The following is a 26,007-nucleotide window of genomic DNA, read 5'->3' as shown; positions in this document are numbered from 1 at the left end:
AAGTCAAAGAAGAGTCGGTGATCTTAAAGATTGCATCAGTGGAGTTACGTTCACAATAATTAAGCTATTCTTGACATGATATTTTAGGAATGTTTGCAGATAAAGGAAATGTCACATCTACTAAATATGTGTAGTCTAAAAGCGTTTAGTAAACACGGTACATGTAGCATTATCATTTAATTTTGCAAGTGGCATTATCGTTTATTTACTGGGTATCGTATCTAAACTCATCCCAGCCACAAGTAACTATACATTTTCTTGTTAACCGTTTGGATCGAATTTCAATAGAAAATTCAACATATCACAAGAACACAACTTCATTAACGTCCCTCAACTATCTACACCTTAACCCCTTCATATTAAAAACGGTCTCTTCTCAGTCACTCGTCCCAGCATAGAAGTATGACAGTGCACCTCCACATGATATAAAACCGCGTCCGCCGCTCCCTCATCAACCTTAAGCATTTCTCCCACGGCCGGTGCTTCGGCATTCGAGCGGAGCCGCCCAACTCTCCTTTCATGTTAGACGACAACTGTAGAGACTATTTCAGGCAAAGAGAGCGAGAGAAAGAGAGGAATGCTTGTGTTTTGGCTGATATGAATATTTTCAAGGTTGTAGCATGGACTAAGTTGAGCCAGCCATAGCTTTGCATTTTATAGAGAGGCACGCAGAAAAGATCTGGTGAATCAGTACATGGTAGGGTGCCAAGTGTCGGCCGTTAAATGGGTTTACATGGAGTGGGGTCCCAGTGAATACAAAGTTGACAAAGCAGACACATCAGCTTTGTCTCCCTGTTCAATCACCTGAAAAACTTGACAAGGATTGGAGCTTTTTTATCCTAATCTCAAGGCCACCTCTGTCGCCATTATCATAGAGCTGTAATCAATTTGTCCCGCTGTACGAAGGATATAGATGGCCTAACAAATTAATCTAATTTCTCTTCCAGAATTTCAGGGAGCTTTTGGATGATTCCTTAAAATTTATTTACAAGATTTATACATGTATATAAATAAGAATATATAGGACGGCTTGCTTGAGTAGGTACATGTATAAATACTTCACGGATGGATTTCTAATGATTTGTAATTTTATATAGTTGCTCAACACCACAAAATTCATCTTGTTAGATCATGTTCCCATCTTGTATTGTTTTAGGAAACACAAAATTTAATTACATACTTAAAACAATTACCACTTAAAATTTGCACTTACACAAAAATATTATTCTTGATAGATTGAGCTCACTATAAACATTGCATAGAGTACGTTAGTGACACAATAAAACCTCTTATTAATTAAGAAATTCTACCATGCTAACGAAGATATATCCCTTATTTTTCTCTTCCTATACTCTCATCGAAAAATCATATCACGTGATGAGAAATATAAGAATACTGAAATATATCCCTGATTACACATGAGAATCTCTCGCAACCTAATATGCATGCTGCTTCACTTCAAAACCTAACGATATAGAACGTAATTACTAATTCTACGCATACATTATGGGACTGCATGCAATGCATGGCTCGAACGATTAAGCGTACTTGTGCCAACCAAGAAGCATAGAAATGCAAACCCTAGTAATATAGAGCTTCCCTCTTTGCTGCCTCACCATTCTTTTCCATTTGGCAAGTCTCCTGCCCATGCTCCCCATGACCATTCTCTACAGGTTTGCTACTTTCAAGAACAAACAATGACCTTTCCTTCAATTCTAAACCCTAATTTATTGGCATAACATCTCAAGGACTTGTCTTGTAATATATTCTAATATCTACTTCTTATAAACTAGCTATCAAACCCTTCCAAAATGCTTAGTCACAGGGTCCACCTGTACCTTCAAAACACCTCAATGCCATGTGCACTAGCACTGTATCTCTTTCTCCATGTACCTTAAAAGTCCTCATCGGATAAATTTTGCCTGCCATTAATGGTTGTCCATCTTGTTCTAACTTGTCTAATTAAGCACAACAGTTGGAATTCATGTTGCAATTAGAGACCCCATATGTTATCAGTTTGCTATAGAAGTTTGCGTGAAAGTCACGACATCACGATGTTTTCAATCCACCGTGATTAATTAGTGTTTTTATTAATCCTACTCTTAAGTCTATGAAATATCAATTATGCCATCCATTCATACTAATTATAACATGTACGTTAATTAGTCATATCACGTCATATCACATGAAGCGTATGATGTGATTGTCACATTCAAGATTTTTTCGAAGACCGCTGGAGGGTAGGGGAGTCCGTCTCTCTCTTCACTAAAAGTCCTCATCGGATAATTTTTTTTCCTGCCATTAATCACTGACCCTCTTGTTTAAACTAGTTCTAGGTAAAACACTTGAGATTCATATTGCAATTAAGTACCCCATTATTACTTTGCTGTTAGAAAGTTCTTGTGTGAACCTCACAATATCGCGATGTTTTCAATCCACTTATGTAATTAGCGTTTTTATTAATAATATCACATGCGACGCGTACGGTATGATCATCACACTCAAAAATTTTCCATCTGACCAAGTTTTGGCTTCTCCAAAAGGAGAGAGATTTTCCTACGAAACTTGGGATGCTATATATATCAAAGTGTTTTGAGTTAATGATATACTATTGTTGCAAAAGTCAAAATACATATTGCATTGAATTATTGACATGAAACTCCGCGGTGGCTTCAAAGAGTGTAGCATATAGTGCTCTCTCTTCCAAGGCCCCCAAGAACATCACAATCGCATTTCCCACTTCACGAGTCAAATCATGTCTTATTGACATGAAAAAGATTAGCAATGAAAACGTTGACAAACCTTATCTTATGAAGGAAGCATCAAACGATAAGATCTTATATCAAACACTTAAATCCGTGTGGACCTATGAGAAAATGATGCACTGTTATCCAGCTAACATAGATACAAATCAGAATGGCCCTATAAACTTAGCTCAATGAGAGTCGTGCATGCTTAGAGATGAGGCACGAGTGCGTGTTAGCAACTTTGGGACACTATCAAAATGTCATTGAACTACTTTAGTTAGGAGATAATTAGAAAGATTGGAAAATTCCAAGTTGGTGGGGACTGGGGAGTGCTTTCTTTTGTTGCATTAATTTGCTGGGATGTTTGGGAAGTGAAGTGAAGTGGGTTGATCTTTGAGTTGAGACTGTGACTAACTGAGACACCACAATCACAACATTCCCTTTCAGCAAACATAACGAGCAAAGAGCTGCATGCGTTGGACTGTCAGAGAGAAAACGGTTTCTATTTCTACACCAAAAGCTGGTAGGGTTTAGCCCATATTTGGGTGACTTTTCAATTAGAGTTGAGAGAGAGTTTGTGGAGCATATGTAGCCAGCAGCTTCTATTTTGGCAAAGGTAACCATTAACGGTTTCAAATCATAAACTGATTTGGGGGGTGTGTGTTTGTGTTTGTGTGTGCGTTTAATGGTTTAATCATAAGATTGGTTGTGTAATCATAAGAGTGACTATAATATGGCTACATGGTGTTATCAGTTTACTAATCTCATAACGTGATAAGGAGTTTGTTGCTCAAATGAAGTATTGTTCTTGTTAACAATATAGAACAAGAATATAGAAAGTTATAGTAGTAAGCTTAAAGAACAAGAAGGCTATGGAGGTAGAGAGAACAAAGGAAAAAGGTAATCTTGTATTGTATGAGTGAAAAATACTTCGTAACCATTATTAGAGAGAATAGCAGCTTATATAGCTGATGTTTCTTTTCTTACAAGCTAAACTTTTATCTTAACCGCATAACCATGTATCTCAACAGACTAAGCTGAGTTGGCATGCTGAGTTGGCATTTCGTCTTAGTCAGTGATAGTCAACATCCCCCCTCAATCTTAACTGGGGTTCCCCAGCTTAAGATTGAAGTAATGCTGAAGAAATGAAGGGCTGTGTAGACCTTTGGTTAAGACATCTGCAGTCTGTTCTTCAGTAGGTATGTAAAGCACCTCCAAATCACCCTTTTGTACTCTCTCCCTCACAAAGTGATAGTCAGTATCAAGATGCTTAATCCTTGAATGAAAGACTGGATTAGCACTCAATGATATGGCTCACATATTATCACAATGTATGATTGGTGGAAAATGAACATGAAACTGGACATCTTTTAGAATTTGTCTCACCCAAGCAATGTCATCTGCAGTATGAGCAAGTGCTTTATATTCAGCTTCAGTAGAACTCCTTGAAACTGAAGACTGTTTCTTTGATTGCCAAGACACATGATTGTTCCCAATAAACACTACATAACCTGTCACAGATCTTTTGGTGTTCAAGTCAGCAGCCCAGTCTGAATCAGAAAATGCTGTTAAGTTGGATTCTGACTGTGCTGAATATACGATACCATGATTTATTGTTCCTTGGAGATATCTCAAAATCCTTTTTATTGCCCCAAAGTGTACATCTGTTGGTGCTGTCATAAATTGGCAAACTGAGTGTTGGAAATGTGCCCTAAAACCAATCATATGATGATACTTTACGGACATTTCACAAGTTAAACTAATGTAGTTTAAATATAAAGGGCAAAGATTATTGTTTTAAGCCGTCTCATATAAATGTTATATGCTTAAACGATAAGTCCAAGGAATATGTGATTGGGAGAATGCAATCTAAAGAAGTTAGATTCATGAGACCATTCTTTCGTATACATATCCTAAACATTCTTGATCATAGGATTGCCAATTGGGCATTGACAGTCCGTTAAGATCAGTACGTGCTGTGTCTTCTCTCAGGGAGAGTGACTAGTCTCGAGTCATTGGTGTGTGTGACATCAAGACAAGTACGTAAGTGCTCAATAGAGAATGAGTTCACTGAACACGATCAACTAAGAGTTCTCATATTCATGTCACATGAGAACTCATGGTTGGGATAATGCAAAGTAGTCTTTTGACCTGAGGCATCATAGTTGTCTTGTGGTTAAGTCCTTGATCTTTGATTATGTCAAAAGTCACTCCAAAAGGAGGGTGTCCACGTCATAGTTGGGGTTAAACCACTTAGCCATGGAGGCAAGTGAATGTGCAACAAGGGATCTCTAACCATCAAATTGTTTGAGGGAGAATACTCTATGATATGATTAAGCTCTGGCCAGAGTATGAATGAAATTTAGGAAGTCGTTCCAAATCACATTCAAGGTAATCATATAAGCACACGAATCACATTGGATAGTAGACATGAATAAACTATCAAACCAAACAATGTGGTCAAGAGTATTGTATTAGAGAAAGACCGTATTGCATTTGTAATCCTAAACTGAATAGGTTCTCCACCTCTTCTGATTAGCTTGGGTAACCATGATATGCTGCTAGGTGTCACTCATGGTTTGTGGAAGTCCTAAACGTGTATAATCACTAAAGGGAGAATTGAAAGTAAGTTTCAATTCACAATCGATTTGAAATGGTTTTAATCGCCCACTGCCTTGCTAAAAGGAACCTAATGGATCGTACACCGTGTAAGGTGGAGATTGAAGAAACAATGGATATGAGTAAGAATAATTAAATGGTTTAATTGTTTATGGCAAGGATTAATTAATATGTTAATTAATCAAACGAACAAGTTCGTTAAAGACCTCGGGATAGTTTTGGACCTTAAGGCCCAATGGGCTTCGAACGTCAAGCCCATTGACTTAAGTTGTATGACAATTTAATGAATAAAGATTCACAAGGGCCCAAAAGCCCAAATCCCTTTTGTGGCCGGCCATTTGATATGAATTAGGGTTTTTGGTTCTTTAGGTCACTTAAAGAAGTGACTATATAAAGAACTTTATAGCCAAAATTCATTAAGGGTTTCTTTTTAAGAAATTGGAGAGAACACAAAGCTCTCCTTTCTCTCTAAAGAGGCCGGCCCCCTTGGAGGGGATTAGCTAGTAATCTTTCTCCTCCAAGGTCACTCATTTCTTCATCAATCTTACCTTGGTGTGGAGACTTAGAGGTTCTCAATTTTGGGAACTTGGAGAACCATTTCATCCATCCAAATCCATAGATCTAAGATGCAAGGAATGAAGGCCCTCTCTTTGGGTGATTAGCCTTTGCTTATGCAAAGAGGAATCTACAAAGGTATAATTTCTCAACTCACTTTGTTTTGAGTTGAGTCTTGGTTCACCAATCTACTAGGCTTTAAATTTCATGGGTAATGTTTTGTTTTTTAGTGCATGCAAGCATGATTCCGCCTTTAATTGTTAATTGCATGCTATATGATGTTGCTCAAATGAACATGTTTTCACAAAATCATCATTCAAGTGTTATCAGAGCCTAGGTCTAGTAGTTGGTGAATCCTTTTGGGTTTTGTAGTTCATAATTTGTGATTTAAAAGTTGTAATATGTTACAAGCTTTATTCTTGTTTCTTTGAATGTAAATTTTGTTAGAAAATTTGCCATCTCAAATGTTGTAGATGTAGTTCTTATGAGCATGAATATTGGAGCTAAAATTTGGTGCCATGCTTTTGGGAAAATTCGGCCAAATCCAAAGGGTGGATTTTTGGGTTCTTGTTTGACTTGTTAAAAGTGTTTTCAAGTGACTTTTGGAACCCCTATGTACCCTAGTATGGTTATATGTTATTTCCCTTAAGTTTGAGTGGTTTTGGGATTTCTTTGGATGAAAAATGTTCATGGAGCTCTTATGGGTTTTTCATGAATGTTCTTCATTGTTCTTGACATTTTAGCCAAGAACAAAAAGTTTGGTGTTTTGATTCAAAGTTTTGATTTATTTCATAAAGTCTTTGTTTTGTGCTTTATCAAATGTTTTAATGTGATTGAAATTGTGTAAGGTGATAGAAATGGTGATGGGTGTGTAAGAAGTTCTTCTCTTACACACACACCACTTGCATGAATTTATGTCACAAACCACTTGCAAGGCTTTATGACTTAGTTAAAAAAAATTTCCAAATTTTGTGGCTTCAATTTTTCCCTCCCTCTCTCCTAAAACCGGCCACCCTATTAAAATAGGGTAATTTTGGGGCTTTTATGCAATTACATAAAGTTTTGATACTTTTGTGTTTTTGCACTTTGACCCAAAAGTTTACGTATTTACGTAAAGGCCCAAAATCATTAAAGGACAAATTGTTTTGTTCCTTTAATGAAGTTTTTGAATTTGTTGAAATTTTTGGGTTCTAGTTGTAATTACATGAAGTAGTGAACTTTTGTGTTTTTACAAAGTGAGCTCAAAAGTTTAAGTTTTGCAACATAGCCCAAAGGTTGAGGTTATTGCATTTTGGCCCAAATTAGGTTGAGAACAAAATGGTTTTGTCTCTTTAAATGAGAATTGGATTTTCATTTCATTTAGCTCCATTTAAATCAATTTTATGGATACAAAAACCAAATGAAAATGTTGCATTCAATTTAATTAGTTAAAGTGTTAATTAATTAAAGGGTGATTATGAACCTAAGCCTACGATAATTGAGCTATGTGAAAGGCCGTTTCAAATTTGTTTGAACCATGGGAATGTGTAGATTAGATTTTGGTTGTAATTTGATTTGATCAAATGTTGTAAAAGAGCATAAGCTCTTCTTTACTTTAAAGTAATTTATTTTGATCAATTGTTGTAAAAGAGCATAAGCTCTTCTTTACTTTAAAGTACTCATTTTCTTGTTTTATTTGATATGCATGAAATTAGAGTAGTTGGGTCCAACGCCCCTAGGAACAACACGCCTTAATGTGATTAAACGCGTAACTAAAATCAATCATCATCCCTAGACCGAGATTCAACACTAGGCTCGTGTTGAATCTAAACAAAGGTTCATAGTCATCCTAAGGCCCTAAGGCAACTATATAGTCCATCAAATGAATGCAAAGTTTATGTTAGTACTATCATATACTCTTGCTTTAAAAACCGTTTTATAAGCATAGTGGGAGTATTATATACAACTAAAACAATCAAATGGACCAATAGTTGTAATAGGACCAAAATTGTTTTAATAAAGATTAAAATGAATATTTATATGTGATGAGACCTAAAAACCCTCAACCAAACCATTATTAAGTTGATAAGCGTGAGAGTGCTTTGAACACTCTTTCGTGGCCTTCCACCGTGGTAGGCTCCGATCGTTTGTGACTCGTACACCGGCTTCACCCTATCATGGGGGAGTACAAAGTGCATGCTTACACTCAGGAGGAGTCTATATGCATACTTGATGTTGTGAAGCGTAGGCAACGAGAATGATCAACATCATATCATTGTGAGGTTGTTCTTGAACCCCTACCCGAACTTGCATGGTGGGAATGACTTAACTAAGTGCAATGGAGCCAACATCATATCATTGTGAGGTGACATTCTCTAGAGGCCAAATAAGATGGGTACTTGCAAGAGATGCAAATAAGTAAGCGTACTCTCTCATTATTATTAATGCTAGCCAACATCATATCATTGTGAGGTGGGCTTGGTAGTAGTGAGTCTCCCATACCCTACTAAGAGTTTCCTCCAAAACTCTCGAATTCCAATGAGGGATATGGAATTTGCCAAAAATAGTGGGTGGTGCTATTTGATTTAAAGACCCAGATCAAATGGCTTAAAATCAATCGATTTATATTCGTTATGTATTAATTTACCAATATATTTGCAAACGCTATCCAACACTTGACAAATAAAAGCCGAATGCTTTAGTTTCCGGACTTGATACAACAATCCCAAAGATTGTCTTAAATGGATTGCATATATACCTAAGTAGTCTCATCCTCACAATCTTCCTATTGATAATGTACCATTGGAAGAAAATGTTAGATAAGTCTATCATAAGGAGGACAACACTTTTAATGTCATAATTCTTCACTTACAAATCGTTGTATGAAGAAATAAGAGTTGCTTTGAACAACCCTTAGTCAATGCAAACATTAGTGCTTGTTTCTTTGTTAAATGAACAAGGAACTTTAGAAGTAAGCACAAGGGCATGGACACTTTATATGCCATGATTCTTCACTTACAAATTGTTGTATAAAGAAATGAGAGTTGTCTTGAACAACTCTTGAAAGTTTGTAATTATGTTTAGAACATAATGGTTGGTTGACAAAAATAGTCCATCAACATGGACTTATGATGATTTTGAATCATTGAGTGTTGAAGTGTTAAACCACTTCTAGAAACGGAAACTAGGCAAGGACTTCACCTTTGTGTCCCTATCCAAATGGTTCACTAAGTTTATTGTAAACTATATAGTGAACAATAACCACACGCTCTCCAAATCGTTTGATGTGTATAACACAATTGAAATAAGTTTCAAGAGAGATAGTGGGAGTTTAGGGACCATGACTATTGTAGTCAAAGGAGAAGTCAAATAAAGAAGATAAAATTAACTCCAAGGGAACAATCTTTCTTTATGAAAGGATGGACATTGGAAGGGGTATTTGCAAGAAATGTCTTGCAAGTGTCAAGAACACACCTTTCGAATGTGTTGTAAATTGTTCTTGAATAGTTCAAAACAGTTGATTCTTCTACTTGAATGCTTGATTCCGTATTAGTAACTATGTTTTACAATCGTTGTAAAAGTGTGACTAATAAGAAGTAGAAGATATATGAGAGAAGAAAAAGGTGCTTCACATTCGGAACGTGAATAAAATATAGATCTTTGCGAAAGCAGATAGTACTTACTTCCTCATATGAACTACCAAAGAAATTGGAAAAACCAAAGATTGTCTTTACATTCCAATTTTAAGGAACTTAATTCCGTCACTATAGTAGAGATGGATGAATGTTTTGTTTGACAAAACATTGTTCTTTATTAAATCAATGATTGGATTATAGTAATCTAATTGATTGTCTCTATAGTAGAGATGATATGGTAGTGTTAACTGTTTAGAATATAACGATGCTTAAAACCCAAAAGGTTGCAAGGTAGTGACTAATCCCAACTGAGTTGTGATACCTCTAAAACATAAATTACGAGTTGGTCATAGATGGATGCTTTGGATCGTTAGATCCGGATCCAATACCTTCTTGTTAAAATTGTATAGAGGCGAAATGTTCGAATCTTTATTCTTTTGGAAAGAAGAAAGAATCACAAAGTTGTTGAGGTTAATTCACTTAGATGTTAGTGGCACTTGTCTACAAACATAATACTACTCATGTTGTATGACATTCACCGAAGATCACTCTCGGTTGGACTATAGTTTATTTTGAATAAACACAAGTCCGAATACTTTGCAAAAGGTTTCAAAGAATTCAAGAAATGTAAGTTGATGAGTAAGACGTCTAAAGTATTTACATCCTTAGATTTGATCCAAGGAATGGTAACACTTTAGAATAGTTTTCTTGAAAGATATCAAGGAAAGAAGCATCATATGATAATGGATTTCTCCATAAGGAGAAGAACGAACTTGAATAAGATTTAGTTCATTGGATATTATCAATTACCCATATATAAGATATATACTTCTAAGACAATATGATTGTCAATTAGAAGATCTTCCAAAAATTTTCATGACTCCATAGGATGTAGTTGGAAAGAAAGACAAATCTTAATCATGTTAAGATTTGGGTTGTGTGCTAATAAGCAATATTTGTTTGATAACAATCTTGTGGGATATCCTTAAATTAACTTTTGGATATCGCTTCTATAAACCAACTAACAAATGTTGTTTTGTTGGGTAGTTCATTGTAATCCTACAATGTGATTTGCCTAAGAGCAAATGAACGAGAGATAGAACTCAAAGAATGGGTTCTTTGAGAGACAAGATGATAATCAACAAATATAACAACCTAGTTCCTATACCACAAGCTCCAAGGTAGTCAAGAAGGATTTATAAACCGTCTCAGTTGAATGGTTTGAACTTTGTGACTATGTCATAAATTTGCACCTCTTAATTCGAAGAAATAAGAATGAAAATCCTTATGACTACATTGAGTGTATATATGATATATACTCAAGGAAATGGTAAAATACCATTTGACCCGAAATAATGAAACCTTCATAAGCTAATTGGTAGCTTAAGGTAACTACAATAAAAAAGAATGGTTGACTTTGAAGAAACCATCTTTGACGTAGTCTTGGTTTCAATTAATTCGAGGATAGCTAGCTACAACTAAATGGTGATTCAATGTTTGGACATAATATGGGTTTCCAAAACCATTATTAAGATGGTCTTAATAATATATGTCTAAAACTATGAATCACAAGACATGTAAGTTGTAGAGATCCATCCATCATGAATCTAAGCAAGCTAGTGGGAGCTATGAGTATCTTATGAGAAAAGGATCAAATCATTTGATTTCTCATAAAGATGTAAATGAATCTTTTGTTTACTAGGTTTACAAAAGATTAGTGGGAGTTAATCATGCTCCTAAAATTTAAATATATATTTGATATATTAATTTTGGAAATGAAAAGAATTCTTCTTCGTTAAAGTTATGACTTTAAAACATTATATGAAGATAGAATGTATATGGGAGATATAGTCTATATACATGGGATGGAAATCTATAATGATATATTTCATGATATAATTGGATTATATCAATCCCTAATAATAGACAATAGATGCTAGGAAGTTTCTCATATGATGATAAACTTCAATTAGAAGGACAACTCTAGTGAGACTAAGAAGTTGCTCTTCTCAAAGAGAACGTACTCTTTGACTCCCAAAGAAATAATGCGTAAATAGAATCCTTTATGCATACGCATAAAGGTGATTTATGCATTTCATATTGTATGAAAAACATTGATATGAGTTGTACCTAGAACGGTACAAGACGATATCAGTGCAAGCCCAGGATCAGAACCATGGCAACTGTCAAGTGAGTCCTTAAGTATTTAAGAAATACTAAAGGATAGATTCCTCAAAGAATGAGGAAGAATTAGAGTAACGTAAAGGAAGCGTAAATGTATTAGATTATGAATCTAATCCATCATTGGATGTTTCTTCATTATGAATGAAGAGATAATCAGATATCTCTTTATTATGACTAAAGAGATATTTGGATGGAAACATTAAAAGTAATGACTTTAGTATGTTCCATTATGAATGCAAAATATATATTGCCATATAGAAGCTTACAACATTGTTGTTTGGATGGGAAAGTTCATTTATGAACTCTCAATTCGGTTCCAACCATAAAGTGTCTCTAGTGTACCGACACTACGACACTAATGGGGTGATAGCTCAAGCCAGGGAATCAAGGTCTCATCAAGATCCGAACTCAAATGAGAGACTGAACCACATGATTAAGAATCATGTATAATGGTGACGTCGTTATTCTCAAGGTTGCTTCTATGGATAACATATAGATATCCATTGTCTAGGCCTACTATTCAACCATTTATGAAATGACTACAGAAGAGGTATCATCACTGATGACCAAGCTGATTGGCTCTAGTGCAAGTGGGAGATTGTTGGAAATGTGCCCTAAAACCAATCATATGATGATACTTTACGGACATTTCACAAGTTAAACTAATGTAGTTTAAATATAAAGGGCAAAGATTATTGTTTTAAGCCGTCTCATATAAATGTTATATGCTTAAACGATAAGTCCAAGGAATATGTGATTGGGAGAATGCAATCTAAAGAAGTTAGATTCATGAGACCATTCTTTCGTATACATATCCTAAACGTTCCTGATCATAGGATTGCCAATTGGGCATTGACAGTCCGTTAAGATCAGTACGTGCTGTGTCTTCTCTCAGGGAGAGTGACTAGTCTCGAGTCATTGGTGTGTGTGACATCAAGACAAGTACGTAGGTGCTCAATAGAGAATGAGTTCACTGAACACGATCAACGAAGAGTTCTCATATTCATGTCACATGAGAACTCATGGTTGGGATAATGCAAAGTAGTCATTTGACCTGAGGCATCATAGTTGTCTTGTGGTTAAGTCCTTGATCTTTGATTATGTCAAAAGTCACTCCAAAAGGAGGGTGTCCACGGCATAGTTGGGGTTAAGCCACTTAGCCATGAAGGCAAGTGAATGCGCAACAAGGGATCTCTAACCTTCAAACTGTTTGAGGGAGAATACTCTATGATATGATTAAGAATCTCTGGCCAGAGTATGAATGAGATTTAGGAAGTCGTTCCAAATCACATTCAAGGTAATCATATAAGCACACGAATCACATTGGATAGTAGACATGAATAAACTATCAAACCAAACAATGTGGTCAAGAGTATTGTATTAGAGAAAGACCGTATTGCATTTGTAATCCTAAACTGAATAGGTTCTCCACCTCTTCTGATTAGCTTGGGTAACCATGATATGCTGCTAGGTGTCACTCATGGTTTGTGGAAGTCCTAAACGTGTATAATCACTAAAGGGAGAATTGAAAGTAAGTTTCAATTCACAATCGATTTGAAATGGTTTTAATCGCCCACTGCCTTGCTAAAAGGAACCTAATGGATCGTACACCGTGTAAGGTGGAGATTGAAGAAACAATGGATATGAGTAAGAATAATTAAATGGTTTAATTGTTTATGGCAAGGATTAATTAATATGTTAATTAATCAAACGAACAAGTTCATTAAAGACCTCGGGATAGTTTTGGACCTTAAGGCCCAATGGGCTTCGAACGTCAAGCTCATTGACTTAAGTTGTATGACAATTTAATGAATAAAGATTCACAAGGGCCCAAAAGCCCAAATCCCTTTTGTGGCCGGCCATTTGATATGAATTAGGGTTTTTGGTTCTTTAGGTCACTTAAAGAAGTGACTATATAAAGAACTTTATAGCCAAAATTCATTAAGGGTTTCTTTTTAAGAAATTGGAGAGAACACAAAGCTCTCCTTTCTCTCTAAAGAGGCCCCCTTGGAGGGGATTAGCTAGTAATCTTTCTCCTCCAAGGTCACTCATTTCTTCATCAATCTTACCTTGGTGTGGAGACTTAGAGGTTCTCAATTTTGGGAACTTGGAGAACCATTTCATCCATCCAAATCCATAGATCTAAGATGCAAGGAATGAATGCCTTCTCTTTGGGTGATTGGCCTTTGCTTATTCAAAGAGGAATCTACAAAGGTATAATTTCTCAACTCACTTTGTTTTGAGTTGAGTCTTGGTTCACCAATCTACTAGGCTTTGAATTTCATGGGTAATGTTTTGTATTTGAGTGCATGCAAGCATGATTCTGCCTTTAATTGTTAATTGCATGCTATATGATGTTGCTCAAATGAACATGTTTTCACAAAATCATCCTTCACTGAGTTGACAGAGAAAGCAATATCAGGCCTAGTAAAGGTCAGATATTGTAGTGATCCTACAATACTTCTGTACATACTCGGATCTGATAACATTGTTCCTTCTGAAGCAAGTAATTGATGATGAGGTTTGCAAGGAGTTGTTGCTGATTTACAAGAATCCAAACCTGCCTTGTGAATTAAATCCTTTACATACTTAGCTTGATTCACAAAAATGTCACCATTCTGCCTATATTGAATCTGTAAACCCAAAAAATATGTAAGTCTTCCCAAATCCTTCAAGTCAAACACAGCAGAGAGTTCTTCAATTGTTTTCTGGATTTTGACAGAATTGGATCCAGTTAGAATTATATCATCTACATACAACAGTAGTATAATAGTCTCACCATCTTCTATTTTCATGAATAAGCTTGAATCTGAGAGTGATGCAGAAGTCCCATGATTAAAAGATAACTTGTAAATTTTGAATTCCAAGCTCTTGGAGCTTGTTTCAAACCATAGAGAGACTTTAACAATTTTCATACATGTGTTGGATGAGAACTATCAACAAAGCCCTGTGGTTGTTTCATATACACCTCCTTCTGCAAATCTCCATGCAAAAATGCGTTCTTGACATCTAATTGTCTCAATTCCTAATGATTCATTGCAGCAATAGCAAGTATAATTCTCACTGTGGTGTGCCTCACTACTGGACTGAAGGTTTCAGTTTAATCAACTCCATGCTCCTGAGAAAAACCTTGTGCAACTAATCTGGCCTTGTACCTTGACACACTTCCATCTGGGTTCTTTTTAACTTTGTAAACCCACTTGCTACCAACAATAGATCTATCTTCAGGTGCTGGAACTAAAATCCACGTACCTTGAGCTCTCAGTGAGTCATATTCCTCTTGCATTGCACATTGCCACTGAGGAATTGAAACAGCTTTCCTGAAACATGAAGGCTCAGTTGCATCTGAAACTTCTGAAATAAAAGAATATCCTCCATGAAATAAATCCTCATCACTCAATTGTAATGTGTGAAGTTCAGGAAAACTAGCTAAGAAACCAACATAATGTCTCCTCTCTATAGCACCACTCCTTAATCTTGTCACCATTGGATGAACTGATGTCACAGTTTGAGGATCACTAGAATTTCTAGATAATGAATGATGAGATGATGATGAGATGTGAGGAAGAATTACCTCCAATTGAGAACTTTGATGGACAGGAAACAAAGGTGATTGTGATATAACTTCTGTACCAAATTGATTGTGATGGTGTTGATGGGGACTGAGATTTGCAATTCCAGAGTGTACTGATTCCATAGAATTATTAGTGGCAGATACTAATTCATTTTGTGCTAAAACAACCGGATTTGTACTACCAGAATTCAATGAGTTTCCTGAAGATAGTGTGTCATTGTGTCCAGAAAATTCATGACTTAGATGTCTTGAGGAGTGTAGATCTGCATTTTGAATTGCAGAGCCAATATGAGGCAACTGTATTACAATTGGAACTTGAGAAACATTACCGGATTGCTGTTGTCTTGTTGTGGTTGGAATTCCCATATTTTTACATGGAAATATCTCTTCATCGTGTATAACATGTGTGGACAATATCAATTTCTTTGTATTCAGATTGTAACATACTACACCTTTGTATCCCATTACAAAACCAAGAAACACATTGAGCAGATCTCTGCTGCAGTTTGCTCTCATTATAGGGCCTTAACAATGGATATACAGCTGATCCAAAAACTCTTAGATGATGTATCTCTGGATTTTGACCAAATAAGACTTGATACGGTGATTTCATTTGCAGTGTTCTACATGGCATTTTGTTAATTAAAAATGCAGCATGTGAACATGCATGATACCAGAATGTAGAATTTAAATTTGCATCAGACATCAGAGTTATGGCTGTCTCAACCACATGTCTGTGCTTTCTCTCAGCAAGACCATTTTACTGAGGGGTATATGGACATGACACCATATGAACAATTCCTTTATCTCCAAGGAAACTCACAACTGTTTACTCATACATTCTCCCCCTCCATCTGTTTGTAAGCACTTGATAGATACATTGAACTAATTCAAAATAAAAGAGTAAAACTTGACAAATATCTGAAATGCCTCTGATTTATTATTCATTGGAAAAATCCACAAGAACCTTAAGAATTCATTTACAAAGCTTATGTAGTACCTACATCCTTCGATGGACAACTTTGGAGATGGACCCCATATATCAGAATGAATCTTTTCAAACAAATGTGTAGCCCTAACTTGCTTTACAGGGAAAGATTGTTTAGTCATTTTTCCATGAATACAAGATACACAAAGAGAAGGACAGGAATATGAACTAATTGAAATCTGTGAATTCTTCAACATAAGTGCCAGGATATCTTCTGCAGGATGTCCTAATCTTTTATGCCAAGCTGAAACTTGAACCTTCTTTCCAAGAAAAGCAGCACACTTATTCAACCTTGCAGCAAAGGAATTATAAAAGACATTGACTGGTATAGTGAACAGTCCCCCACCATCACTCTTGCCTTGGTACAGGATCACCCTTGTTGCCTTGTCCTGTATAAAAAATACCTCAGCATCACATATAAACCAACATCCATTATCTTTGCATAACTGTTTAACAGAAAGTAAATTCACAGTAATCCGAGGAACATATAACACACTCTTTAGTAACAAAGGATGTTTAAAAGTAGACAGTGTACTAGAACCAATATGAGAAACTTTTAATCCTTCACCATTACCAACAGTTATATGTTCATTACCAAGATACGGTATAGCTTGATTGAGATTATTGATATTGGCTGTCATATGATGTGTTGCACCTGTGTCAATTATCCACTGATCATTGATATCAAAACCATGACCATTATCTACCGAAGTACATTCATTCTGATCAATTTGTGTTTGTGCAGTCATTGCAGCAAGAGATGTTGGTGGTGGACTCCCTTGATATGCATAATTGTTCCTATGGTAGCATTCCAGAGCAATATGCCCCATTTTTCCACAAATTTGACACATTGTAATCCCAGATGATTGAGAATTTCCATTTTCAGACCTATAGTAGCAATTAGGAGCTGTATGCCCTCTCCTAGAGCAAATCTGACATTCAGGAGAAACACCAGCCTTGAAACTAGTGTTGCCATTCCATTTACCCATGTTTGAACCATTACCAGAGAATGAATTCCTATTATTCTCACCAGAAGAATTCCCTCCAATAGAGTAAGAATGACCTCTAGTAGAGTAATTATTATTGCGAGAGAAATTTCGTCCATTTCCTCCACTTCTATTTCCCACATTATTTCCACCAGAATAAGATTGTGAGTTATTACTCCCACCAGAAAAGTTATTACCACCGGAAAACTTTCTGTTATTGTAATTATTAGCTCTCTATTGAGGATGGAGACCTCTATTCCCATGTTCCATAAAACCAGATCCTCCTTGAAAACCATGACTGAACTGATCTTCTTGAAATCTTTAAGCATTCGAACTTTCTCCCTGTTCAAAACCACCTTGGAACCTTTGATTATCAGAATTTACACCATTGACATACATTGCAGACATAGAGGATGTTACAGATTGAATCCTTGCATCAATTGTTCCTTCTGCACTCAACAATTGTACCCTAAAATCTTTCATAGAAATTGGTGTTTCCCTTGCCAAAATTACAGTTTTGATCATTTCAAACTCAGTTGGCAAACCAGTCAACACTGCAATTATGTAATCATTGTCCGTAATTTTCTCTCCTGCAGACACCAACTGCTTCCTTATGGTTTTCAATCTTAACAAGAACTTATCCACAGTTTCCCTACCTTTCTGTGCAGTGTGAAACTCAGTTTTCAACTGATTAATTCGAACTCTTGAAACTGACCCATATCTTTCTTGCAAAACTGTCCAAGCCTCACGAGATGTTTTACATCCAATTACATGATCCATAGCATCATCAGTTAACGTAAGAATCAATAAACTGAGCAATGCTAAATACTTTTTAACCCATTCTTTATAAGCCAAAGTAATTTCTTTTGTAACTCCCGATTCTGTATCAATCACAAATTTTGGTGGACAAACAGATTCACCATTGAAGAAATCAAATAGATCATATCCTATTAGTACTGATTGAAACTGATAACCCCACTTAACAAAATTATCATCACCTAGCTTTACTGTTAGCATTCCTAATAACCCTTCAATCTTTACCGTAGTCTCAGCCATTATCACAAGAACTTCAAGAATTGAATCAAAACTCACAAACAACCAAATATCACCCACCAAGAATTCAACTCGTCACAAAGCAACCATGCAAGAAAGACCATTTTCAAACAACTTTATACTCCGGCTTTTGGCCTTGAAGGAGCACAAGATACAATATCACAGAAAACCTAATTAACAGACAACCTTTAAGACAACATAAAATCCCGGCAATCGGCCTTAGGGAAATACAATCAACAATTTCATAGCAACTGAGAAATGGCAATTGGCCTTAAAGATTCTCAAATATGGCATTCGGCCTTGAAGTCTTAACAAATCTGAAGTATACGGCTATCGGCCTTGACACTTCCGAAATTCCCATGAAAATTCTCACATAGACATTATCAAAAACAGTTGATATGCTGGAATGAAAACTAGTAATCGAAAACAAAACCTGAGAACTTGAATCTTGAAACCCAGAAAACGCATTCGAACATCCAAGCTTGTACGAAAAATCATTCACCCACAACGGAAAAGGATCACCAAAGATCAATCCATGGCTCTGATACCATGTTAACAATATAGAACAAGAATACATAAAGTTATAGTAGTAAGCTTAAAGAACAAGAAGGCTATGGAGGTAGAGAGAAAACAAAGGAAAAAGGTAATCTTGTATTGTATGAGTGAAAAATACTTCGTAACCATTATTACAGAGAATAGCAGCTTATATAGCTGATGTTTCTTTTCTTACAAGCTAAACTTTTATCTTAACCGCATAACCATATATCTCAACAGACTAAGCTGAGTTGGCATTTCGTCTTAGTCAGTGATAGTCAACAGTTCTAACCTCGAAGCGAATTTGGTCTGCGAAATTATTAACCAAGATGTGGATTCGAACCTTGTATATCCCAACTGAAGTGTTTTTATTCAGAATCAAGCTGCTATACTAGTCGGAGAAGCTCATTTGCTAGTCCGAAGTGCTTTTCCAAGTGATTCAGGCTGCCTAACAGTATAAGTTTGTTCATAGTATAGATTCATACTAGTTTTTGGACGTAATTATTAAGCTTTTAGATTTTACTTGAGTTATTCACAAAAATCATCATACTTAGTCCTATTTGGCATTCACTAAATAGATTATAAATATTTTTACATCTGTGAGGTATAGGGTCTTGTGTACCATCTTAATCAACCATCATCTATACCACCTATCTAATGGACTGATAGAGCCATAGAAGTGGGAGATTGGTTCACCAGTGGTCGACCATGTCCACGTTACACAAAAGGAGGGGTGGAAAAGGAAGAGAAGTTTTTTTTTTTTATCGCAATAAACATATCAACATGGAATGCTATTAATTTATGTGTTATAATGTAATTTTTTTTTATATCAGAGAATATAGTATAAATGAATAAACATACATATAACACAAATGAATGATATAGTTAAATTGCACACTCCCGTTTAATTTTGTTTATTGATTTTGGTTGATTTATTCAATCCTATCATCTAAAATAAACAAGAAGTGTGTGAGACTCTAAATATGGTGTGTGAAACTCACATTCCTTTGCAAGTCACTTTGTCCCGGGTACAAACCATTCTCTATCCAATTAAAATAAATTAGTGCAGAATATCATTTGTACTAACAAAAATAATATAAAAAAAAAGAAAAATTAGTATCCAATCCTTAGTTACTAATGTTCTTTGATTGAAACCTTATTAGTTTTTAGATTTTGATCACGGTCCCTAGCATTAATGTAATAATGAATTTACGTTTCAGTTATATAATTTTTAAAATAAAAAATTAATAATTGATTTAAGATTTTAATACTCACACCTTTATTAAACTCCTAGCTAATTTTCAATTCAAAACATTTCAAAAAAAAAAAAAAAAAAAAAGTTTGTACCTCTTAATTTTTTATAAAAATGTTTCCAATTTTTTAATCTTATATGTATCCATTCATGTAATTTTTTTCAATTTTTTAATCTTAAAGTATACCCATTCTTAAATATACCAATTTGTTGTAGTAAAATGTACCCTTTTTATATAAAATCTATTCATTTTTTTTAATCCATTTTTAAACTTATATGGTACATTCTTTCTCTTCATTTGAGAATGTATCCATGTCAAGTTTAATCAAAGAAATTTACTAATGTTATTAAGCCTAATATCTATTTTTTTTTGTTTGTTAATTTTGATGAATGTACCCATGTTTATATACATACATACGTACACACACACACACACACACATATATATATGTATACACACACACACACAATATATTTATATTTTAATAATTTTAATCCACAAATTAAGAAATTTTTTTATTTAAAATCTCATTAATACAAACAACTATAAATTTCAAATTTTAATTTTAAAAAATATAATAACCTACATAGAAATACATTATAACATTAATTTCAGAAACTTCGATAAAAAATTAAAAACTAATAAAGTTTCAATCAAAGAATATTAATAATTAGGGACCGCATCCAAAGAATATCTAAAAAAAACCACCTACCCTTGTTTCAGGGCCAACCCGGATGTGGTTTAGTAAGTCTTTGGGCCTGGACTAAACCAAGTTTGGGCTAACAAAAGCAGAATGAGGCTTGTTAGCCCAAATTAAACGAGGAAAACAGAAGGGTTCATTAATCTACGTAAATTATCAACTCCACTAATTTACCTATCTTCCACCTTGGTAAACGGTAAATGGTAAATGGTAAATGGTAAATGGTAAATTCACCTTTCAAATTACGTATGCAAGTACGTGATTCAATGTCGACGCAAAAATACAGAACACGTCACGCCTGGTCCAGAAATCACACCAGAGCTCTCAGCTACCAGTCACTCCTCCCACACCAACATTTCAACGCCTTCCTTCCTTCCTTCCTTCCCTGTGATTGCCAGTTTCCCGGAATAATCAACAACGCCGGTACAGAGAGAGATGTCGTGCTGCTTGTCTTGCTGCGCTGCTTCCACCTGCGGCCTGTGTGGCTCTGTGGCCTCTGGGATTTCCAGCAAATCGGCTAGGCTTGCTTACTGCGGTCTCTTCGGGCTTTCCCTGATCGTGTCTTGGATTCTCAGAGAAGTTGGTGCTCCTCTCTTGGAGAAGATCCCATGTGAGTTTTCCGTTTTTCCAACAACCCTTTTCGTTCTTGGGGCGGAATTTAATTGGGTATGTGAGAAATCGTCAGATTTTGCAGTTTTTTGTGTTGGAATTGAATTCGACTCTGAATTTATGAACTGTGTTTTTTTTTTTTTTTATTAGATTAGTAATGGGATGCATAATTGCATGTTGTAGTTACTGTCAAGTTCTTGGATTTTGCAGTTGATTGCCCCAAATGTAAAGAAATGATGGGTTATTATCACTTTCTACGATGATGAATTAATACGAAATATGTGAATTATGTAATTGTCTTGACGTTTTGGGTTGAATTAGATTAATTGTAATCGGTTGCGTAATTGCATTTTTAATAGTTCTATCATGAGCATAGAAAATTGGAATTGCTATCATAGGAATTCAGCCTAATTTTGTTTATGGATGGTCTTATTGACTAGTCAGTGTATAACTGAGATTCTGCAGGAAGCTTGTTTAACTTCTCAAAGTATTGTTTTCGACTGTTGTGGATTTGATTTTTGATATCCTTTTGTTTTCGTCTTTACAGGGATAAGCTCTTCTGAGACTCACACCAAGGAGTGGTATCAAACAGAAGCGGTTCTTCGTGTGAGCATGGGGAATTTCTTGTTTTTCGCAGCATTTGCGCTTATAATGATTGGAGTAAAGGACCAAAATGACAGACGAGATTCCTGGCATCATGGTGGATGGATTGCCAAGATGGTGGTATGGCTTTTGCTTGTCGTTCTCATGTTTTTCATGCCAGACATTGTCATTACAATCTATGGTTAGTTTTTTCTTGAAAGAATTCAGTTTGAGCTGTTAGCATTTTCTGCTTCATTTCATTATCCTGGTGCAATAAAGAATGTTTCAAGCCCGTCTTAGTTTTTCATGAATCTGAATTCTCAAGAATGATTGTCTTCCCACCATTTCTCTGCTTTAGTCGTAAAACTTTATTCTTTTCGCTGGGCTTGCAGGTGTCGTATCAAAATTTGGGGCAGGCTTATTTTTACTGGTTCAAGTCATTATATTGTTAGACTGTACTCACTCATGGAATGATGCATGGGTGGAAAAAGATGAGCAAAAATGGTTGGTTTAAGTAGAAATACATTAATTTCCCCTTCACTTGTTTAATTTGAGTTCTCTCATTCTATGGATGTGTATGTTTCAGGTATATTGCACTGCTTATCGTATCAATTGTATGCTACCTTGCAGCATTTGCGTTCTCAGGCGTTCTGTTCATTTGGTTCAACCCTTCTGGTGAAGATTGTGGCCTCAATATCTTCTTCATTGTCATGACAATGATTCTCGCATTTGGATTTGCAGTTATTGCGTTACACCCGAAGGTAAGGATAAAAGGGTAAACTTCATTCGTTTGTCAATCAGGTTTTTATTAAAAATTATCTACATGATGATTTTGCCTGGAAATCTCAAACAGGTGAATGGCAGCCTCCTCCCTGCTTCGGTGATATCTGTTTATAGTGCTTATGTGTGCTACACGGCTCTTTCCAGTGAACCTCATGGCTATGCTTGCAATGGTCTTCACCATTCGAAAGCAGTCTCCCTGAGTACCCTTCTTCTTGGGATGGCAATGACTGTTCTTTCAGTTTTGTACTCTGCCCTTCGTGCTGGATCATCAACAAATTTTCTATCACCACCGTCTTCACCCAGGGGAGGTACTCAATCGATTTTTGCAATCCTTTATATTCAGTCAAAAGTAATAAAAGATGAATTTACAATTCATGAAAGCTACTGTCATGCTTCTTGTTCATAACGTATTTAAGTTCTTCCAAACTTGTTGAATGTTGTGGCACAGGTGCAGCTGAAAAGACACCTCTTCTTGACGGCAAAGAGTTGGAGGAAGGGAAAGAGAAAAATGACAAAGAAGTGAAACCTGTTGGTTATTCCTATACGTTTTTCCACCTGATATTTGCCTTGGCTAGCATGTATTCAGCCATGCTGCTTTCGGGTTGGACCAGCTCATCGGAGAGCTCAGATCTCATTGACGTTGGGTGGACATCGGTTTGGGTCAGAATCTGCACAGAATGGGTTACTGCTGCACTATATGTTTGGTCCCTCATTGCTCCTATACTGATCCCTGATCGTGAGTTCTAGGTGCCTCCTTCACTTTGTTTCTGAGGTTTCAAGAACTGTCAGTATTTTTGGTGTTTGCCTGTGGAGTATAAATTTAATCATGTAATTACCTTATTATCTTTTAGAAATAGTCATGGTTGGGAGTCTGCAGTAAACTTGAGCTCGGCTCAATATCGATCGATGTGTGATAGAAATTTCAGGATTTAAGGCATGTTTTTTGCACATTTGAACAAAAATTTCAATAAATTTAAAAGTAGTTTAGGTAAATCACTATATATTTAAAATGATTACATCATTTCCTGTTGAGTTATGTGTTGACAATCAGGTGAAAAAGAAAAGAAGTTGGATTATTTAGATACGACCCATATGGAGAAGAAGGAGATTACGACTGCAGAGAAGATTGCAGGGCGGGGGGCGCCAACGCAGCCCAGGAAGCACCAACTGCTGCTTCTGTTGTTTTTACTGGATCAAAAGGCCTCCAGGTGGTTGTCCCCATCCCCAAGCCCATGAGTGCGATGCCCTTTTCAGCCAATTCAGCTCTGATCTTATCACCTTTTGCAAAATTTCCTCCTTTCCTTGCTTCTGTTCTCTCTTTAATCTGGCTCAGCAATCGTCTTCTGCCAGCCCCGCTCTCTTCAACGCCTTCACCTTCTCAGAGTAAGTATGGGACGATAGCAAACCCACAATGCTCAGAAGTCAGAACAAGCTTAACTACAATCTTTATTTCCAGAAGTGACTGAATCGACGACGATAAATATTGTTGCCTCTGCTTCTGCTTCTGCTGCTGCTCGAGTCCCTTCAAATAACTCGATACTACCTCCATGGATATGGAACTCCAAACCCAGATTATCTTTGCGGTCATATCCTTGATCTGTTCTATGTGACGGGAAACGTGCGGTTGATGCGGTGGTCGGAGGTATAGAAACTGTAATTCTTTCTGTTGAAAAGATATTTTCATCGAATGAATAATTATGACCGTACACAGGTATATATATAGCCAGTCTCATTACATCAGTACCCTTATCTTCTACAACTAATTACACAATTACCACAACTAACTATTTAGTGTTATAACAAACTAGTGACTGGTTTAGATGTCTCAATACACCCCCTCAAACTGAGCTTGGGATCAATTGAGGAACCAAGAGGAAGCTTGGATTTGAGATAGCTGAATCGACTTTTGGAAAGAGATTTGGTGTAAATGTCAGCTAATTGATCTTGACTGCAAACAAAGTTAAACTTGATGAGATTGGCCTAGACCAATTCTCGAATATAATGATAATATATCTCCACATGTTTGGTTCTAGCATGAAACACCGGATTGGAAGCAAGGGAGATTGCTGAAATGTTGTCGCACCATAGGGTAGGAACCTGAGAGAGTGGGAAACCAATGTCACAAAAGATTTTGCATATCCAAGTCAGTTCAGCTACAGTGTGTGCTAGAGAACGGTATTCTGCTTCAATGGATGACTGTGCCACATTGGATTGTTTCTTGGCACTCCAACTAATAATATTAGATCCCAGAAATACATTGTAACCACTAGTGGAACGTCGATCAAAAGGACAGCTAGCCCAGTCAGCGTTTGAGAAAGCTGTGAGATTAGTAGCACCCTTTTTGAACCATAGTTCTTCAGACACAGTGCCCTTGAGATAACGAAGAACCCGTTTTGCAGCTTGCATGTGTTGGTCTCGAGGAGCATGCATGAACTAACGGATTTGATTCACTGCAAAAGAAAGATCTGGGTGCATCCATATCAAATATTGTAAACCACCAACAATAGACTGATACTTAGTTGGATTGGACAAAAGATGACCTGTGTGATCTAGTTTCTTAAAGCCAAATGGAGTGCAACAAGGCTTAGCACCATCCATATTGGTTTTTCTGAGAAGATCCAGTAAATACTTGGTTTGATGTAGGAAGATACATGTGGAATTGAATCTCTAATCCCAAGAAGTAGTGCAATGGACTCAAATCTTTGACTGGAAAAACAGCACTGAGTTTTTGGATGAATAGAGTACAAAGGGAAGAATCAGGGTCAATAACTAATATGTCATCAACATACACAAGCACCATGACAGGAGTATGACTTTTGAGAACAAATTACCACATAGAAACTGTAATTCTTTCTGTTGAAAAGATATTTTCATTGAATGAATAATTATGATAGTACACAGGTATATATATAGCCACAGACTCATTACATCAATACCCTTATATTCTACAACTAATTACATAATTACCACAACTAACTATTTACTGTTATAACAAACTAGTGACTAGTTTAGATGTCTCAATAGGAGGCACTACAGATTATACATGTCATTAAGATATTCTTGGCAATAACGACTACTTAAAATCAATGGATCCTCCCCGAGTTTATTCGCTTCGCAAATTATCTTGTCATCGACATAAGTGAAATTTCAAACCTATGTAACCTTGTTACCCAAATGCTAAGTATGCGTTGAAGATGTGTTAACCCTAAAAACTAATTAGCCTACG

At 36.0% G+C, this 26,007-nt stretch overlaps 1 protein-coding gene across 2 annotated transcripts; it reads left to right on the top strand.

Moving 5' to 3' along the window:
• The first annotated feature begins 21,066 nt into the window (after nt 1-21,066).
• Nucleotides 21,067-23,774, top strand: LOC103453063 (uncharacterized). 2 transcript variants are annotated; one of them, XM_008392596.4, is made up of 6 exons: nt 21,067-21,417; nt 21,964-22,200; nt 22,391-22,502; nt 22,585-22,759; nt 22,852-23,089; nt 23,230-23,774. In XM_008392596.4, exons 1-6 carry the CDS (start codon nt 21,243-21,245, stop codon nt 23,526-23,528), a joined length of 1,236 nt encoding a protein of 411 aa, XP_008390818.3. In that variant the 5' UTR covers nt 21,067-21,242; the 3' UTR covers nt 23,529-23,774. The 2 variants fall into 2 exon arrangements, with proteins under 2 accessions (XP_008390818.3, XP_070666670.1); XM_070810569.1 differs by having other exon boundaries at nt 21,145-21,473.
• Nucleotides 23,775-26,007: the final 2,233 nt, after the last annotated feature.

This window comes from Malus domestica, chromosome 13 (genome assembly GCF_042453785.1).
Source record: "Malus domestica chromosome 13, GDT2T_hap1".
Classification (NCBI taxonomy): Eukaryota; Viridiplantae; Streptophyta; class Magnoliopsida; order Rosales; family Rosaceae; genus Malus; species Malus domestica.
This window is presented reverse-complemented; position numbering and strand designations above follow the sequence as displayed.

Excerpts from the sequence above, each read along its gene's own strand:
- LOC103453063 (XM_008392596.4), top strand. The coding sequence starts at position 21,243 with ATGTCGTGCTGCTTGTCTTGCTGCGCTGCTTCCACCTGCGGCCTGTGT. Across the intron at positions 22,201-22,390 it reads CATTGTCATTACAATCTATG|GTGTCGTATCAAAATTTGGG; the intron begins GTTAGTTTTTTC and ends CTGGGCTTGCAG. Across the intron at positions 22,503-22,584 it reads GAAAAAGATGAGCAAAAATG|GTATATTGCACTGCTTATCG; the intron begins GTTGGTTTAAGT and ends TGTATGTTTCAG.